This window comes from Lithobates pipiens, unplaced genomic scaffold (assembly GCF_037356315.1).
Source record: "Lithobates pipiens isolate NorthernLeopardFrog02 unplaced genomic scaffold, aLitPip1_a1.2 Scaffold_1, whole genome shotgun sequence".
Taxonomy (NCBI): domain Eukaryota; kingdom Metazoa; phylum Chordata; class Amphibia; order Anura; family Ranidae; genus Lithobates; species Lithobates pipiens.
The window spans coordinates 172664807-172684454 of NW_027507685.1; the positions used below are offsets into that span (position 1 = coordinate 172664807).

Genomic DNA, 19648 nt, shown 5'->3' on the forward strand with positions numbered 1-19648 from the left:
AATTTTTTTCCCATGCTGGAACAAAAAACCTGTGCTTTGCTGGGTTTTTTCGCCTTCCTCTGGATCAACTGTGTATATAGGATTGTGTATATGGGATTGTTTTTTTTTTGTTTTCCCTTTTTATTGGTTGAACCAGATGGACTTGTATCTTTTTTCAACCTGACTAACTATGTATCTATGTAGTAGTCACATTTTCTAACAAGTTCATTGCAGGTAAATAAAAAAAAATAAAAATATGCAAAGGAAAAACACTGCAATTAAGCATTTAAAATGCCTTATATTTCTGTGCTTTTACATGCTATTTGCCTCTCAAACACCCCCTAACTACTTACCTGAGTCCCATCTCTATGCAGCAATGTCCACGAATGTCTAAGCCATCTGGGACACTTCTCTTGAATGGCTGAGACACAGCAGCGGCACCATTGGCTCCCGCGGCTATCAAAGTTAGTCAGCCAATCAGGGGCTCCGTTTCTTAATGGACACACAGAGCTGTGACTTGGCTCCAGTTCCCCCATTGGAATGCTGACTGTGGGGGCACTTGATAGGAAGGAGGGGCCAGGAGCACAGAAGAGGGACCCAAGAAGAGGAGGATCCAGGCTGCTCTGTGCAAATCTACTACACAGAGCAGGCAGGTATGAAATGCTTGTTATTTTTAAAAGAAAAAAAAATGAGACTTTACAATCACTTTAATGCACCTTTAAGGCCACATCGGACTTTATGTGCCAAAAGTTACTAAATTCTACAATGAGAGCAATTACAATCAGATCATGGCTGGCTGGCTAGACTTCGGAGGAAAGTTAATTGTCTAGAATGGATGGCTACTGTTCTCTGTGATAAGCCCAATGTCAGGGGTGTTTGGTCATTGCATAAACATACATGCTCAGTCAATATTTGTATGAAGGGCTGTTACAGCCATTCTACAGCTTCTATAGATCTTCTAAACTGTCACGTCTACTGATAGCCCAAAGCTGGCCATACATAGAGCTAACTTCGACAGGTACCTGATGAAATTCAAACCCTGGGTGGCCCTGTTAGCCCTGTTAGCACTCTCCTGCCAGAAATCCTTTGATCTGAAAATAGAAGACAAAACTAAAAAGATCTTAAAATTGAAGTGGAAAACTGTCAGCTGATCAGCAGCTGCATCCAATCAGATGTGGTCACTGTTCAGGTATTCTGACAGCCGCGGTTACTGGCTGTCAGAATACAACAGCCAGCAGGGGAGATTCCTCGACCCATGCGGTTTAGCTTAGATGAGGTAATCAAAAGATTAGGAGAAACCATACAGTATATATGGCCAGTTTTTAAAATAACCCTGGCAAATATAGTTCAAATAAAGTTTTAATGTTACCACAATTTTTTAATATCCAATTAGCATTTGTGCTATAAAACTATTAACAATAGAATAAAAGAGTCATCGTAATACCTCCTGCTCTCTAGCTCCCTTGTTATCTCCTCCAGTGCTTGACTCCAGGACTTCTCCAGAGATTCTCCTTCCTCTGGAACTCTCTGCCCCAGTATGTCCTGTCAGCTCCTACACTGTCCGCCTTAAGGCCTGGTTCACACCTATGCATTTTTTAATACATTTTCAGTTTTGCAAAAAACACACTACAGTCCATTTAACATGGTTTCCTATAGGTCACGTTCATATTTGTGCATTTTATGGAAAGGGCCAAGGACTTTTTTCTGTTTCTTTGTTCCATAGACTTCAATGGTTTATGAATGTGTATTGAAAAATGCAAAATGCACCTGGAATATGCAAAATGCAACCTACATAGGTGTGAACTAGGCCTGAGGTGATCCTTGAAAACTCACTTATTCAGGAAAGTCTACCCCACCTCCACCTAAGAATTATACCCGAGTCACCTCCATCAGATCATCCCCTGCAGCTATTACCTTTTATACCAACTCCCCCTCCCTTTAGATTAGTGGTCTCCATACTGCGGCCCTTTGCTTGCATTTATCTGGCACAACAATGGAGCAAAATTTTCCCCGGTTGCCATCAATGATGGGGCACAATACCTCAGAGTGACATCAACAACTGGGCCCAATTCCTCCCAATGACCCAAATAACAACAAATTGGCCCACTGACACCAAAGATTGGGCACAATTCCTCCCAATGACACCAATGATGGGACACAGTTCCTCACAATGACACCAACAATTGGGCCCAATGATACCAATGATAGGGTGCAGTTCCTTCAAATGACACCAACAATTTGGGCCAATGACGGTGCATGAATCCTCCCAATGACACCAACGATGGGGCACAATTCCTCTCGCTGATACCAATGATGGGACACAATTCTTCCCAATGACCCCATCAATTGGGCCCAATGATACCAACGATGGGGTGCAATTCTTCCAATGACACCAACAATTTGGCCCAATGACGGTGCACGAATCCTTCAAATGACACCAACAATGGGGTACAATTCCTCCTGCTGACACCAACGGCGGGACACAATTCTTCCCAACGACCACAACAATCGGGCTCAATGATATCAATGATGGGGCGCAATTCCTTCCAATGACACCAGCAATGTTGCCCATTGACACCAATGATGGGGCACAATTCCTCTCACTAAAGATGGGGCATTGTTTTTTTCCCCGCTGATGTCAGGACCTTTTCTACTCCCAATGGCCACAGTCTGGCCCCACTAAAGTCTGAAGAACAGTAAACTAGCCCCTTGTTTAGAAAGTTTGGAAACCCTTGCTTTAGATGTTAAGCTCCATGAGAGGGCCCTCCTGTTCTTTCTGTATTAAAGAGGAAGTAAACCCTGATGAGTTTACTTCCTCTTTCATTCCCGGCAAAGCATAATGGACTACTATGCATCGCATAGTATTCCATTATGTGTCACTTACCTGACACAGGAGCCAGCGAAGTCGCCGCTGTCCCCTGTAGTCCGCCGCATCCATCTTGTTGGTGGGGTCTCGCAGCTCCGCCGCTGTCATTCGGCGAAGCCGCGATGACGTCACTCCCGCGCATGCGCACGTGAGCCGACACGCGCGGCAGCTCCGTCATTGAGAATGCCGCGCTCAGTGCGCATGCGCCGTAGACAGCGGTGCCTGTTTTCGGGCAAATATCTCCTAAACCAAATAGGTTTAGGAGATATTTCTTGGACCTACAGGTAAGCCTTAATCTAGGCTTACCTGTAGGTCAAAGTGGTTTGTAAGGGTTTAAAACCACTTTAAACTGTACAGTAATCTTACTGTCCCTCTTTATATTATAAAACGCCACATAAGCGCTATATAGATCCTGTATTATAATAATAAAAAAAAACCCCATATCATATGTACTTATAAAACAATGACAAATTAAATTATTCCAGCCGTATCAACAGGGTTTATAAGTTAGGTCTTCAATCATATCTTAGGGTAACTTGGTAGTGTATGGCTAAAAGAATAAATACAGGTTACAATGAAGAACTGAAATCTAATAGAAGCCGTCATGTATATCTTCCAGCATAATGAATCAATTCTGGTGATGCTCAATTGCACTGTTCAAAGAGAGAAGTCTCTAAATCCTGGAATTTTTTTGATTACACCAAATGCTGCAGTGGTTTTGCAAACAATGAATTAAAAAAATATACTTTTGTACGTCCACATTTACTAAATCATTTATGATCAATTAAAATTTGCAGCATCAGTTAAGGAAATGGCCAGCATTCTGGAAAATATATAACAGCTACTAATGATTCAAATTAGGCACAAAGACTGCCATTGAACAGTGTATCTGACTTAGGTTTTTAACTTGATGGGGAAAAAAAAATAAAAACATGATAACAATCTGAAAATGTTCTCAACAAAAGTGGACTGATCCAAAGGGAAAGGGGTTACAGAGGCTATAAGGTAGATTGTGATCACCTAAAGGCACTCATAAGGGTTGATTTACTAAAGGCAAAAAGACTGTGCACTTTGTAAAGAGCAGTTGCCCTCTACAAGTGCAGTTGCTCCAGAGCTTAGTAAATGAGCAGAAGCTCTGCTGACTTCCATCATCCAATCATGTGCAAGCAAAAATGCTGTTTTGTTTAATTTTCCTTGCTTGTGATTGTATATTGTTTGCAAAGTGAAACCTTACCTATTTTACAAAGCTCTGGAGCAACTGCACTTGCAGAGGGCAACAAAGTGTGCAGTCTATTTACCTTTAGTATATCAACCCCATAAAGAGGGAGTAAAGTCTACTACTGCCTTTTACATATAGGTAAGCCTATAATAAGGTCTATTTGCCTTTAGTAAATCAACTCCATATATTGTGCACTATTATTTAGCCCTTCAAGTGTTATTAGGGCCGGTTCACACTATTGCGATGCGAGAACCTTGCGAATCAACTGCGGGTTCCTACATTGCACCCGGCACGCACGGCAGTTCACAATGCCATATGCAAACAGCTGGGGAGTGTCATTATATGTTAACGACACCCCCATTTCAGCTCGCATATCGCACTGCGAACCTACAGATCGGACATGAGTCGGATCGCATATGTGTGAACACACATGCGATCCGATTCTGGTCCGAACAGAAAAAAGGGTCCTGTGCGTGTTTGCACAGAATGCGGTGCGATATCAGCGATACTATCTGTATGGCTGACATCGCACCCGCTCAGACATCGCATGTAATGTGAACAGCAGTGGGCTGCGCATTACATGCAATGTCTGCCATCGCAAAAGTGTGACCCGGGGCTAAAAGTGGTTGTAAACCCTTACAGGCCACTTTAACCTATAGGTAAGCCTAGATTAAGGCTTACCTGTAGGTGCAAGAAATAGCTCCTAAAAACGGGCACCGATGTCTATGGCGCATGCGCGCCGCAGACAACGGTGCTGGCGCAGTGAGAGTGCCGTTTGTAAAGGCGATTATGCCGTCACTGACGGCTCCCACGTGCATGCACCAGAGTGACGTCATCGTTGCTCCGGCCAGTCACAGTGCCGGGGCAGCGATACCCAGATGTCACCCCGGGTATCATGGCATCGACGGAGGAGGTGAACGAGGGTCGCTTCGGGGTCTTTCATCTCAGGTAAATAATTAATAAAGAGCTAGTATGCTATGCATACTAGCTCATTATGCCTTTGTCCTGCAGGGTGTTTTTATTTTTTATTTTTTTTAGAGAGGGTTTACTTCCTCTATAAACCCAAAACTAAAAATGTAAAATAATGTGGCTTACCAATCATTAGATGTGGTGGCTACATTTTTTTGGGGGTTATTTTCCCCTCTGTTTTCAGCTGGTGATCTGGCGAGTGACACACCTATTGAGGGGGCCCTCTAATATCTATTGTATTAGAGGGCCCCCCACTCTGGAGAAAGGAGCACGGGGGGGCACCTTTGTACAGCAGTATTGTCAAAATACTAGTGCATTACCAATGACAATTTCATTACGGTAAAAAAATCCATAAAAAGTGGGTACTTACAAAGCACAAATCTAAATTGAGCCATAAAATCAGGCTCTGAGGAAAGGGGTGCACCACTGAAATGCTTCAGCTATACCCCGTGTTGCGTTCCTGCACATGTCTACACACTGGGAGTTATTTACGAAAAGGTAAATCCACTTTGCACTGCAAGTGCACTTGGAAGTGCAGTCGCTGTAAATCTGAGGGGAAGCTCTGCTGATTTTATCATCCTAACATGTGCAAGCTAAAATGCTGTTTTTTTATTTTCCTTGCATGTCCCCCTCGGATTTACAGCAACTTGCGGTGCACTTGTAGTGCAAAGTGGATTTGCCTTTCGTAAACAACCCCCACTGTGTGTGTTTTTATGGCTCAATTGAGATTTGTACTTTGTGAGTACCAACTTTTGATGGATTTTTATTAATTAAATTGTCACTGGTAATGCACTAGGTATGCGCGCCTTCTATATTGTCTCTTTTGTTGTTTCCATTGGATTACCCCATCTGAGGAAGGCAGCATCCACCCAGTCTTGGGATAACTTTGTCCTGTTTCCCTTCCTTTCAGAAGACCCCTTAGCACTGGAAATGACTGTGTTTTTTTGTGTTATCGGTATTGACAGTCTGAGGGGAGGTTAGAAGTACTAGCAGATGTAGATAAACTAACAAAGTAAAGCCAAACTCCAGCGAAGGCCCCTTTCACACTTGTGCGACCTGAAAGTCACGCAACTTTTATGACGCGGTTTGAAGCAATGCCTGTGTAATCTTGAGGTCTATGGACCTCAGGTCGCATTGAAGTCAGACCAAAGTAGTGCCCGTGTCTTCTCAAATACTGTCCCCCATCAGATAGTGTCCGCCTTGTAGGACAAGGAGACGCCGCAGGTTTCCGAAGATGAACGGCGCCTGCGCACTGAGTCCAGGTTCAAGCCCCACTATCCAACTGGACATAGAATAAAAAATTGCCGAGTGAAGCTAAGTGCTGTTTAACATCATCTACCTTATGTCCATTTGCATGGTGGGGCTTGAACCCAGACTCAGGGCACAACGTGCTATTAAGTGCGCAGGCGCCATTCATCTTCGGAGACTTTCGGCGTCTCCTGGTCCTCCGTACTGCGCAAGCGCTGCGCCTGCGCAGTATGGGGCGGACACTATATGATGGGGGACAGTTCTTGGCAGAACACCGGGTCTACTTTGAAGTCACTGCAACTTGAAGTCGCACAGATATGAATGGTACTCATTGGAAATCATGGGGTACAACTTGCCCTGTGACTTTGCAGTCCCAAGTCTCAGGACAAGTCGCACAAGTGTACAAGGGGCCTAATACTTTATAATCAATTACAGCAAACTGATTTTTTTTTTTTTTTTACCTGTTGGGATAAAGGTATAAAAGTTTTACATAAATAAATACTTGAGGTGGTTGTAGCCGTATTAAGCTGGGTTCACACTAGCGCAATGTGAAAACCTGTGCGATTCCTGTGCTGGTTCCCGCATTACACAGGACTCGCAGGCAGTTCTCACTGCCCTAGGCGAACGGCTATGGGTGTCAATAGAAAAGTTAATGACACCCCCAGATCGGTTTCGCATATCGCAGTGCAAACTGCCAAATGGTGCAAGAATTGGATCGTTTGTGTGAACACCTATACGATCCGATTCCAGTGCAGACCAAAAAAAAAAAAGGGTCCTGCGCCCTTTTGGTGCGAATACAATCTGTAGGGCTGAATTCGGATCGCACAGACATTGCATGTGATCTGCAGTGTGAATCACATGCCATGTCCAATGTGAACCCAGCCTTTGTGCGCTTGCAACAAAAACTATGTAGTAGTGCCCATGATACTTTTTTATTTGCACTAAAACATCCACATTTTCAGGGTAAGATTTCTGGATGTACCCCCTTTCTTCAAGGTCTAAGTAGTATCTTGAAGAAGGGGGTTACCCCACCGAAATCTTGCCCTAAAAATGTAGATGTTAGCGTAAATAAAAGTATCAGGGGCAGTATTACATAGTTTTTCTACGTAAATAAATAAAGTTGACCACTGTAGGCACCCCTGTGAAATGTGTTAATGGTTTGTCTCAACTCTCTAACTGCTACATCCGCAGGACAGCTTGTTCTGTTGAAAAAGAACACATTTACGAGCAGGATCTACAAGTGAAAATAAAGGAAAGAAAGCCTAAAAAAGAAAACTAATGCAGCCATCACATCTAAGAATTGGTGAGCTGAAATATAAGAAATGTTTGCTCTTGGGTTCAATAGCGCTTTAAGCAGATTATTTATAAATCTGGGCATGCATTAGCAGATCTTGTGCCCAATGCCATCCAATATCCAGAATCTGATGACTTTTCTCACAATTATTGGGGCCAAACATTAGATTTGACCAGCTCTCCAAGTACATTGTTGCTGAATAGAGGTTGTACAGACTCTAAATGCCCACAGATTTCAAAATAATTGTCAATGCAAAATGGTTGAGTATGGTTGGACTAGGTGTGTGTGCATTTTGTTTGTTTTTGCTGCATTTATTTGTGTTTTAATCTTTCAGAATCTACCATTAAATTCTATGGGGCCATAAAAGAACTATGTTTCCTGAAAAGAAGCGCCAGCACCTTTTTCCAAATCACACGGAAGTGCGTTGCATAGGTAAGAACGGGTCACATAGACAATAATGGGATTCCCCTTGTCGGGCATTGTCTCACAACAGCCAAAGTATGACAAATCCCACTGGATACACAAGGAGATTAAGGCCCGGGTCACACTGGTGCGATGTGAGAACCCTGCAAATCCACTGCGGGTCCCTGCATCACACTCGAATAACACAGTGGTACACACTGACATCTGCGAACCGTTGCGGGCGTCAATGTAAAGTTACCGACACCCCCAGATCGGTTCGCAGATCGCAGTGCGAACTGTAAAATGGTGTAGGAATCGGATCGCACAGGTGTGAACACACATGCGATCCGATTCCAGTGTGGACCAAAAAAAGGACCCTGCACCATTTTTGTGCGATATGCGATGCGATTTCAGCTGTACAATTTATATGGCTGAAATCGTATCGCACAGACATCTCATGTTATGTGCACAGCAATGTGGTGCGAATCACATGCGATGTCTGGCATCGCACTAGTGTGAACCGGGCTTGAGAAACTATATTAAAAGTCTCTTGATTTACTAAAAGAAAAAAGCAAGGCAGTTGCTCCAGAGCTTAGTAAATGAGCAGAAGCTCTGCTGACTTCCATCATAGGAAAAATGCTGTTTTTAGTATGCGTTTGCCTTACAGGTTTTATTTATTTTTTGTTTCTTTTTCCCAAGTGTTTACAACCTCTTGAACCTCTGCAGACACCACATTGTGGACCGGTCTTGTTAGAATTATTGGCATTTTCCCAGCCAATCACTATTATTCTTCTAAGATGTAGCCAGTGCCAGGAGGGTCTGCTTGTGTATAAACATGTATGCTTAGTCAAATGAGTGTCTATGTTCATGCCACGATCATTGTAAGGTGGTCAGATCTTCCAACTGCCGTGTCATATATGGGCGGTCTTTAAAACATGCAGTCACATTTCAGGCACTGACAATAATGATTCTAATTGGAAATAAACTCATGTTAACATTTGTTTGCTATATATTCTATCGTGGACTGCCCACAAGCGTCACAAACCACAAACCGCTAAACCAAAGAGAGGTGTGCATTGTGCAGGAACGTGCTTGGATGGTAATATCTTGCTTGTGACTTTTGTTGGGATTCCCCTGTGGACCCATTAGCCTGGGGTCACGTTTGAACATAAGCATGGTTATGTACCTTTTTTTGTACGCATTTTTCGGTTTGAGCTGTTTTGTTTTAGCCAATGGAAACCAGGCACTAGGAGGGGGAGACAGTTATTAAGAGCAGAATCTGTGCACTACACGGGTTTTACAAGCGCACCTAACGAGGTCCAAAATGTGCCATCATGCCCAAAGAGCTCCTATACTTTTTCTGAGCGTTGCGTGACAGAACATCGCCCAGGTGTGAATAGACAGAACAGAATACGAAATCTGGTGTGAAAAATGGGCTTCAACTCACACAGATGTGAGATATCAGCACAGTACAACTACAAATGTAACCGTCTTACCTCTTAGAGTACTTTTATCCATGTACATGATGCTCTACGAATAGTAACAGGTATGGATGTTTAATGGATCTCTGTCCAAGGTAGCTCAAACCAAATTCCAAAGACTTCCGCTAACTTGTTTGTAGGTCCATAGTTTGGAGAAGCAACGGAAGAACAGAATCCAGAAATATCCAAGTTTCTCAGTACTGGGAAATAGTAGCAAAACATGAACTATGCCATTCACCCATCCAAAGGCATCCGTCAACCTGTTCGTAGGTCCATATTTTGGAGAAGCAATGGCAGAACAGAATCTAGAAATATCCAAGTTTTTCAGTACTGGGAAATAGTAGCAAAAAATGAACTACGCCATTCAACCATCCAAAGACTCCCGTCAACCTGTTCGTAGGTCCATATTTTGGAGAAGCAATGGGTCATCAGAATCCAGAAATATCCAAGTTGGTCAGTACTGAGAAATAGCAAAACACGAACTATGCTTTTCACCCATCCAAAGACTTTTCTGTTAACCTGTTCGTAGTTCCATATGTTGAAGATGCAATGGAAGAATGAAATCCAAAAATATCCAAGCTCGTCGGTACTGGGGAAAATGTAGTAAACATGAACTATGCTATTCGCTCATCCTAAACAAATCCAAAAAAAAAGTAAAAGGTAATCCAAGAGGCAATGAGCAGTTTCCGGAGAGCACCTAAACATCCTTACACTTAGCAAAAACTGATTGAATAAATATTCTCTATATCCTCAAAGGACCTAAGACTCAATTTTTGTGGCACCTACATGATTCCATTGAAGGTCCTCACGGCAGCAGATCTGTTTTGGTCTGAATCTTCAGGTCACAAAAGTTGATGGGATAGGATCACCTCCCGGAGTCCCCCTGCTGAGTCTACTATTCACCTGAGGCTATAAGCATGTGTTTTAGTCCTTTTATGCACACTTGGATACTCCATAAAGACTTGGAGATCTTCTCAGGAAGTCTTCGGGGGAATGCCAAGCGGTTTCAGATGCAACTTCCAGAGATCTTCCCATACAAAATTAGAAATTCCAAAACAGTTACCGTAAGCGTGAGTCCCTTGACAGACTTGTGAGCCCTGCCGCCGGCTCCTCCGGTGTCAGAAATCTGACAGGGACAGGATATGGGGGACTTTGGCTTCTGTCCCCAAATCTTCCCAGGAATCCTTAGCAGTGCTGGGAATCCAGGAACTCAGTCAGAGAGCTTCCTTCTCCTCCTCTCCTAGCAGGGCTCAGCCCCTTCTCACAGCTTTTTCAGTCATTTTCCTCACCCTCTGTAATTTTAGCTGCTTGGAACCCTTCCCCCGGCACCACCCCCCTCCCCATTCAAAAAGCATCTCCATAGCAACTAATTGAGGGCTATGGGACAGTGTGAACGAATGAGGGAACCCGAAAGGGCTGTAAGGCGGAATCGCATCTTTAGGAGGAGGGGGACAGGGAGGAAGAGAGGAGGGATAGAGGAGGAGAGAAGGGAGTGGAATGGAAAACACACATGAAAATAGAAAGGAGGGAGCAAGAAAAAGCTGTGGAGGAAAAAATGATTTAAAAATTGTATATCTGTAACAATAATTTAATCCTAAAGGCTCATGAACATAAGAGCTTAAGACACTTTTTTTTTTATAGGCGTTTGGTGCTTTTTTGTTGTTGTTGTTCAGCCTGTAAAAGCACCTCTATGTTAGCCTATAATAGGGTTGATTTACCAAAGATGCTAGTAGGTGAAGCTTCGGTTTGCAAATAATACCCAATCGCATGCAAAATAAAAGCATTTTTTTCTTGCACGTGATTGGATGATGGAAGACAACAGAACTCATTTATTAAGCTCTGGTTCAACTGTTGCAGAGTGCTTTAGCAAATCAATCCCTATGTGTCCATACACACATAGGCTTATTAGAAGAGTAGTGTTCACAGGCTGGAAAGAAAAAAAAAAAGATCACAAGCGCGTCCAGGAGAGGATCGTTTGAGCAAAAAAAAGTGAAACGCGCAAGAAAATGTGCATAAGTGCTAGGCGCGTTTGCGCATTAATAACCAGAATAAATCAATATTCTGGTCAACAGAATGCATTAACACCACAACGTGAAAGTACACATAAAAATGCTGATTTAGGACGGCTTTAGGTGCGTTGTTTTAACCTACTTTTTTTCTGCCAGCTCTTTATTGGGAAAGAGGCATGCAATGGGGGTTATTTACTAAAGGAAAATCGACTTTGCACTGCAAGTGCACTTGAAAGTAAAGTCGCTGCAGATCTGAGGGGGACATGCAAGGAAAATAAAAAACAGCATTTTAGCTTGCACGTGATCAGCAGAGCTTCCCCTCATTTCAGATCTACCCCTTAGATTGAGAGCGATTGCACTTCCAAGTGCACTTTCAGTGCAAAGTGGATTTGCCTTTCGTAAATAACCCCCAATGTCTCTTCTGCCTGGTTGCAGTCTTCTAATGCAGTGTTTTCCAACCTTCTTTTTTTTTCAGTCAAGGCACCCTTTGGAACTGCGCACAATCCTGGGGCACACCAGTCTCGTTTACAACAGGAGGTGCGTCCAAGTGCGCATGCTTTTTTGCATGTTCCTGCACATTGCATTTTTTAACCACTTAAGGACCAGAATGATTTTCTCCCTTAATGATCAGACCATTTTTTGGGATACGGCACTGCGTCACTTTAACTGACAATTGCGCGGCCGTGCGACGATGTACCCAAACAAAATTGACGCCTTTTTTTCCCCACAAATATAACTTTCTTTTGGTGGTATTTGATCGCCTCTGCGGTTTTTATTTTTTGCACCATAGACAAAAAAAAGAGCAACAATTTTGAAAAAAACAAAAAACAATATTTTTAACTTTTTGCTACAATAAATATCCCCCCCCCCAAAAAAAATTAAAAAGAACACATTTCTTCATCAGTTTAGGCCAGTTTTGCATAATTTTTTTATTATTTCACTAGTATTGGCGGTGGTCTGTGATTTTTAGCGTGACTGAGACATTGCAGCGGAGAGATCGGACACTTTTTAACGGACCATTGACATTTATACAGCGATCAGTGCTATAAAAATGCAGGGATTACTGTGTAAAGTCACTGGCAGGGAAGGGGTTTACATTAGGGGGCGATCAAGGTGTTAAGTGTGTTCCCTAGGTGTAGGAGTAGACAGATCGCTGTTCCTATTTCCGGTCTCTCCTCCCGTCAGAACGGGGATTTGTGTGTTTACACACACAAATTCCCGTTCTGGCTCTCGTGCCCATGATCACAGGTGGCGGGGGGGACATCGCGCACCCTGGCCATGCACATCAGGTCCCCTGCCATGCAGCACGCACGTGTCTGCTATGGCTCTTAAAGGAGCTGCTGCACAGCTATGCCGATTCGTGGGAATGTGCCAACCTGCTGCCATATGACGGCGCTGGTCGGCAAGTGGTTAATGGATGCAAACTTACAGGCATTTGCTAGATGCATGAGGGTGCTATTAATAGTTAATGACGACCACGTTTTTCTGCGGTGCAGGAAAACATGCAAATTTGCATGTGTTACTGCACTGCACCTGGTGTGAACAAGCCCTAAAATGTAGTCTGTGAGGCAGAGTTCAGTGATCATAGGTTGCAACTCTTCTTCTCCAAATTCTCCCTCGTAGCATGAATCCCCCTCTAAGCACAACCTCCCCAAATTACTACTAGCACAACCCCCCCAAATTCCCTCTCCTAGCATCAATCACCCCTCCAAACACAATCTACCAAATTACTCCTCCTAGCACAAACTTCCTACTCCAAAATACCCATTCTTAGCACAAAATACGCTCCCAAATCCCTCCTCCTGTACAGGAGCAGTGTAGGGATTGAGAATAGATATGGGACAGTAATCAAGCACTGCACATTGAGATGTGATTGTGACCCTGTGTAAACTCCTTTGCACAGAAAGGAGAGAGAGAGAGCACACCCTGCACCTCCTCCCAGATCTCTCCTCCTTTCTGTTGCTATGTTTACTATTGCCAGTGTTCTATCGAGAAATGCCTCCCATCAAAAAATGCTTCCAATGGGTCTGCGCATGCGCAGTACCAAACGTCACTCCAGCTGATATGTTTGATCAGCTGGCGTGACGTCAAAAGATCATCGGAGGCATTATCCGACGCTATGCAAACAGTGGAGGGAGAACGTACTGGGTGTATTGAAGGGCGGCTTTTGTGTGTGTTGCAACCCACCGTTACACATAAGCAAAACCCGCCGTTCAACACACCAAACCTATCCTGCAACACACACAAAACGCGCCGCTCAGCACATGGAAAACTTGCCCGGCAACAGCGAGGCAGAATCTGACAAGTACGTTCTCCTTCCACTGTTTGCATAGCTTCTCCCTCTGCTGTTTTAATAGCACCAAAAAAGGGCTCTAAAAATCTGCGCATGCGATGTGTTGACGTCACACCAGCTGATCCACATATCAGCTGGCGTGACGTCTGGTAGTGCACATGAGCAGACCCATCGGAGGCATTTTTCGATGGAGGCAGTATTCGATAGAACACTGGCAAAACAGAAAGCTGTGTGTTCCAAACGACATATCCTTGGCAACTGATGATGTCATCGGTTGGTAAGATGGATGCAGGCTACATGCACAGCTTTCTGTTTTGCTGTCAATAGTACCCATAGCAGCAGGGAGGAGGAGGGAGCCGAGAGGAGGTGTGGGGTGTGCTCTCTCTCCTCCCTGTGCACAGGAGTTTACACAGGGTTACATTCAGACCGGGATGTTGCTGGCACCTTCTGACGACTCTGCGGCACCCTGGTTGAAAAACACTGTTCCAATGAATGTACATTGAACTGCGCATGCGCAGAACAGCATGCACTCCCAGGAACACTCCAGCTGTGCAGGGTTGACTGACATTTGTGTGCATACACAGCACATCCTCATCTCCAACTGGTCAATCAAGACACTAAAAACCCAGCACCCAAAAGTGGTCTGTAGAAAAGATGATGGTGGCTGGTAAGGGATGTAAAAGTCACATCCCCGGAAGATGTAGGTGAGTATTTTGCTTTAAAGTGACAAGGCATGCTGTGAATGATAACAGTCACAGTCGCTTGTGCCGTTAACCCAACTGTTAAGCCATCATATAGTTTCAGACCATTGTCAGACATATAAATCTTTTGCTGCTGCTTTTCAAAAAATGACTATGGCCAGCCTACAGAGAAAGGGACACCTCTAAAACAGATTTATCAGGAGAAAGCAGGGATTGGATGAGCTCTTCAACCTAGTGGCACTACCGATAGCCGTTTATTCAATAAAAATGGATAAAATACCAACTAAAAATTAGCCATAGGACACATGTATGCTGTTAGCATAAAAAAGGTGTGTAGATGACATGTTTCAGGGGGTGCGCCCCCTTTCTCAGAGCTTCTCTGAGGAAGGAAGCGCACCCCCAAAACGCCTCAGCTACACACTTGATGTTAACTGCATACGTGTCTCCTATGGCTAATTTTTAGTTGCTATATTGTAAATATCCATTTTTATTGATTAAATGTCTATCGGTAATGTATTAGGTGCCTGCGACTTCAGGTCTGTTTGTCATTTTAGTGTTACTTCGCAGAGGGCCTCTTAGCGCTGGAAAAGTTGGCTAACTTTTGTGAGCTATTCAACCTATTGATTCTTCTGCCAAGGAATCTTGGCTGGGGATGTCTACGGAATTCCCAAAGATGGACATTGATTCCCTGCTTGTCTGGAAATGGCTGGACTGGGAGACTCATCTATTATTTATGGAAACCTTTAACAAAAATCAAATGATTCTTTCCAATCTGTAGGACTTCTTGCGATGTTAATCTCCACCTAAAGAAAACCTTTTGTGAGAGAAATATGGTGGCAGCCACTGCTAATTTCTTATTTTGCAAATGCCAGTTGCCTGGCTGTCATCCCATGCTTATTAGTCTGAATCAGTAAAGCTGGCCATAGAAAGATCATTTTTTTTTTTTGGATCAGCCAGCTGATTCCAAACAGATTCCACCATCCACACAATCGACGTGGATGGTGAAATCCTCCCTGCTGTGCTACTGTATTATCAGAGCCGCTCCCGGAATACACTGATTACCCCTGCAGCACCGATCGCAGGATAATTTTCGGACTTTCCTGTTTGAGAGAAGCTTGAACGGCCATGGATGGATGGGAATTTGGCCCTGATCAACCGGCCGACTTTCCATTTATCTATGGCCACCTTAAAAATAAGCTGTAAATAAGGACTTCTGCACAGTAGCACAGTCAAGTTAGCATCCTCTGAAGCCAAAAGCTTTCTCAGAGCCCACTACCAGCAGACTGCAGCCAGACATTCACAAGTCAGAAGATCCTAATCTGGTGGTCATGTGATTAGAAATGTCACATCAAGTTGCATGCCTTGTGGTGAAGATGCACTCAACACTATAGCACAATAAACGCAGATAAAAGGGAGGTTGCAGATCTTGGTAAACATGCAGTGGGATCATGAATTAGACATGGAAAGCATCTGTTCAGTAACCACAATTAAGATTTTTGAAAAAGAGCTCTAGCTTGAGGGTGCATTCGCACGGTTTCAGTAATGAGTGGTAAAGCACATGTTAATGCACATCATCGCAATGCATAGTAATGTATGGGTGGATGTGTTTCTCCATTTATTGTGCATAATGCGTCAACACGCATACAGAAAACGCAGCTTTGCTGTATTGCACCACAATACACATATACAGCGATTCTAAAAAATAGTGCAAGTACTTTTTTTGTGCATTGTACCACGTTGCACCAAATTGTATATCCAGGTACTACCCTAATTTACCCCCAAATCTCTCTATCCCCATCTAGAGTAGCCTAGCCTTTCACATCCTTTTCACTCTGACCTTGAAAAAACATTTAGCTCTCAGGGAACCCCTTTCTTGTTCAAATGAGGTATAGGAAATTTTATATAAAGAGTAATGAATGTGGTGAAACTAAAGTATTTAACACTCAAGGCAGAATGTTTTTTTATAACACCCGATTTCTGTATATGGCATAATTATTTTCAGTAATAATCCTAAAAATGAATAATGATAACAAAAGAAAAGAAACTTAAAGTAATTGTACACCCTGTACAACCACTTTTTACCTACAGATAAGCCTATATTAAGGCTTACCTGTAGGTAATTGAAATACATGGTTTAGGATATATTTACAAAAAAGCCGATGACTACAGCGCATGCGCACGTTAGAAAGGGCACATCGTGCCGTTTCTAATAGGGGTCATGCCTTGACTGGCGGCTCCCGTGCGCATCCCGTGCACGTGAGTGACGTCACACGACTGCGGCCAGTCACAGAGCCGGAGTTCATGGCCCCGGAAGAAATAGGGGTTGAAGATGACCGCTTGCTGCTAGTGGGGACAGCAGTGACATTGCAGGCTTCGGTTTTAGGTAAGCAGGAAAAAAGAAATTGGGGAAATTTATTATAGCAAAAAGTACAAAATATTGTGCTTTTTTCAAAAGGATGTCAACTTTGTTTGGGTACAGCATCGCATGAAAGCACAATTGTCAGTTAAAGCAACGCAGTGCCGTATCGCATTAAAATGGTCTGGTCATTGAGCAGCCAACTATTCCAAAGCTGAAGTGGTTAAAGTAATCTACTGAGCTGCCAGAACCACCTCTGGAGTGAGTCTATTCCACATATTCACAGCTCTTACTTTTCGTAACCTTTCCGTATTTGGAGATGAAATCTCTTTTCCTCTAGTGGTAAAGAGTGCCCCCTTGTCCTCTGTGTTGACCGTAAAGTGAATTACCAAGTTCACTATATGGAACCCTTATACATTTGTAACTGTTGATCATATACCCCCTTAATCACTTCAGCCCCAGAAGGATTTACCCCCTTCCTGACCAAGCCCTTTTTTGCGATACAGCACTGCGCCACTTTAACTGACAATTGCGACGTTGTATCCAAACAAAATTGGCGTCCTTTTTTCCCCACAAACAGAGCTTTCTTTTGGTGGTATTTGATCACCTCTGCAGGTTTTTATTTTTTGCGCTATGAACAAATAAAGAGCAACAATTTAGAAAAATTGAGAAGTGGTGCCCAAAACTGAACTGCATATTCCAGATGAGGTCTTACTAATGATTTGTACAGGGGGCAAAATGATATCTCTCTCTCTCTGGAGTCCATACTTCTCCTGAACAAGAAAGGACTTTGCTCACTTTGGAAACTGCAGCTTGGCATTGCATGCTATTATCAAACTTATGATCTACCAAAACTCCCAGATCCTTCTCCACTATGGATTCCCCCAGTTTTTCTTCCCCAAGTATGTATGATGCATGTATATTCTTAGCCACCAAGTGCATAACTTTATCAACATTAAACCTCATCTGCCATATAGTCGCCCAGTTAGGGCATTGATGTCGGCTTGTAAATTGGAGACATCCCGTAAGGATGTTATTCTACTGCATAGCTTAGTGTCATCTGCAAAGACTGAAATGGTACTTTTAATCCCAGACCCAATATCATTTATAAAGGTATTAAAAAGTAAGGGTCCCAACCCTGAACATTGGGGTACACCACTGATAACTTTAGACCATTCAGAATAAGAATCATTAACCACTACTCTCTGAATTCTATCTATTTACAAAAAAATCTTTCCAAGCCTGTAGAATTTATCTTACACATTATGTGGGGAACTGTATTGCACACTTTTGCAAAATCCAAGTATACAACTTGTTGGTGTCCCTTGCGTAAATTTAATCCCTCAAGCTGGCCATACGTGGTCCAGTAGAGACTAGATGAATTTTGATTCATATAAGGGCAGGTTGGTTGCACACAAGTCGATCTATCAATGGCGGATAGGCAGAAAGGTAGGGCTGATAATACTAGATGGGATTTGCCCTGACACTGTAATGCAACATAGCTCAAAACACAAAAGGAGTGCATCAATGAGCTTAAAGCTCGGCCTTAAAGGCTGCCACTGTTGTGCTCTCAGCACATTGCTAGTTCCAGGGTAGAAAGGTGAAATGTCTGCTCTGAACTAGCACTGCTGCTGCTAGCCTGGCAGCGAAAGGATACATCCAAGAGGTGCTGGGACTTTAGTGCTTATCGATACAGAGTAGTAAAGGGTAAGAAGACAATCGTTGAAAAAGGACACCCTCTGAGGAAGCCACGTGACCGTAGCGCAACGCTTAAGGAATGGAGCAGTTGACGTTCGAAACAGGAAGTGAGATTGTTTGTTCAAAGCATGGCTGCAGGTTATACCTCTTAGTGGGGTAGTATATGCATTTTTTATCTGCACTGCAAGAGACCTGTGCACAGTAAACTGTGAGTGCGATTTTAACATTTTATAAAAATTTAGATCATTTTTAAATTGAAAACCACTATGATATTTTAATTTTCTTTTGACCATCTATTGAGGAATACAAAAGAGTGTGCACTATAAAAGGGGGAAAATTATAAGCACTGTCTGGAGAGTAGGAGAACTAGAAGGAGAAGTGGAGGTGCATGATTCCACCAGGAGATTGTGGAACCAGAATGTATAAAGTGGGCACAATTTATTTGGACACGCTTTCATGGGTTTGCCTGTGCCTAAAATGTAAAACTGAGGTTTAGAACAGGTTTGGGTTGTTTTTTTCTACAGGTTTTCCCCCGCTTTAATTAATTAGGGCACACATGTGAACTGGTACTTTGGGTCCTATGGTGTGCAGGATTTTTGCCAGAGGCCTGAGGCCTCAGTATATAAAGGGGCTCTGGCTGATTTTCAGCCTTTTGGCTGGATGGTGTGCAAAAGGAGCTAGACCCCCCACCCCTCGCAAGCACTTTATGTGGTTCGTCACCTTTGTTTCAAAGGGTCGACTTTATCAGTATTGAAAGTCATGTTTTGCTTGAGTCATTACGGCTAAGCCAGTTTTGGTATGTGCTAATATAATGGTATTATTATATTATTTTTCTAAATGGTTTGAATACGTGAAACCAATAAAAGTGCTGCGGCCAATTTACGCCAATTTTGTGTTCTGTGCCCTTTATCTTATATGTATGGTTGAATTTGGAGTTATTTTTGGGTCATTTGTGTAGAGTGCAACCCCAAGACCGGCAGCTAATGAGCCCCTTTAAAGGGGAAGGCGCAAGTTGATTTACTAAAGGCAAATAGACTATGCACTCTGCAAGAGCAGTTGCTCCAGAGCTTAGTAAATGAGCGGAAGCTCTGTTGACTTCCACCATCCAATCATGTGCAAGCAAAAATTAAGTT

At 43.2% G+C, this 19648-nt stretch overlaps 1 protein-coding gene across 2 annotated transcripts in view; it reads right to left on the minus strand.

Moving 5' to 3' along the window:
- Positions 1–19648, minus strand: part of FGD1 (FYVE, RhoGEF and PH domain containing 1) — a 276522-nt gene that overhangs the window by 162565 nt on the left and 94309 nt on the right. Inside the window, exon 1 of one of the 2 annotated variants that reach the window (XM_077478898.1) lies at positions 9474–10769. The exons of the other annotated variant lie outside the window; for it this stretch is intronic. Within the exon in view, the coding sequence (XP_077335024.1) occupies positions 9474–9501 (28 nt within the window). The 5' untranslated portion in view covers positions 9502–10769. Of the gene's footprint in view, positions 1–9473; positions 10770–19648 lie in introns of those variants that run through there. 2 annotated transcript variants of the gene reach the window in all.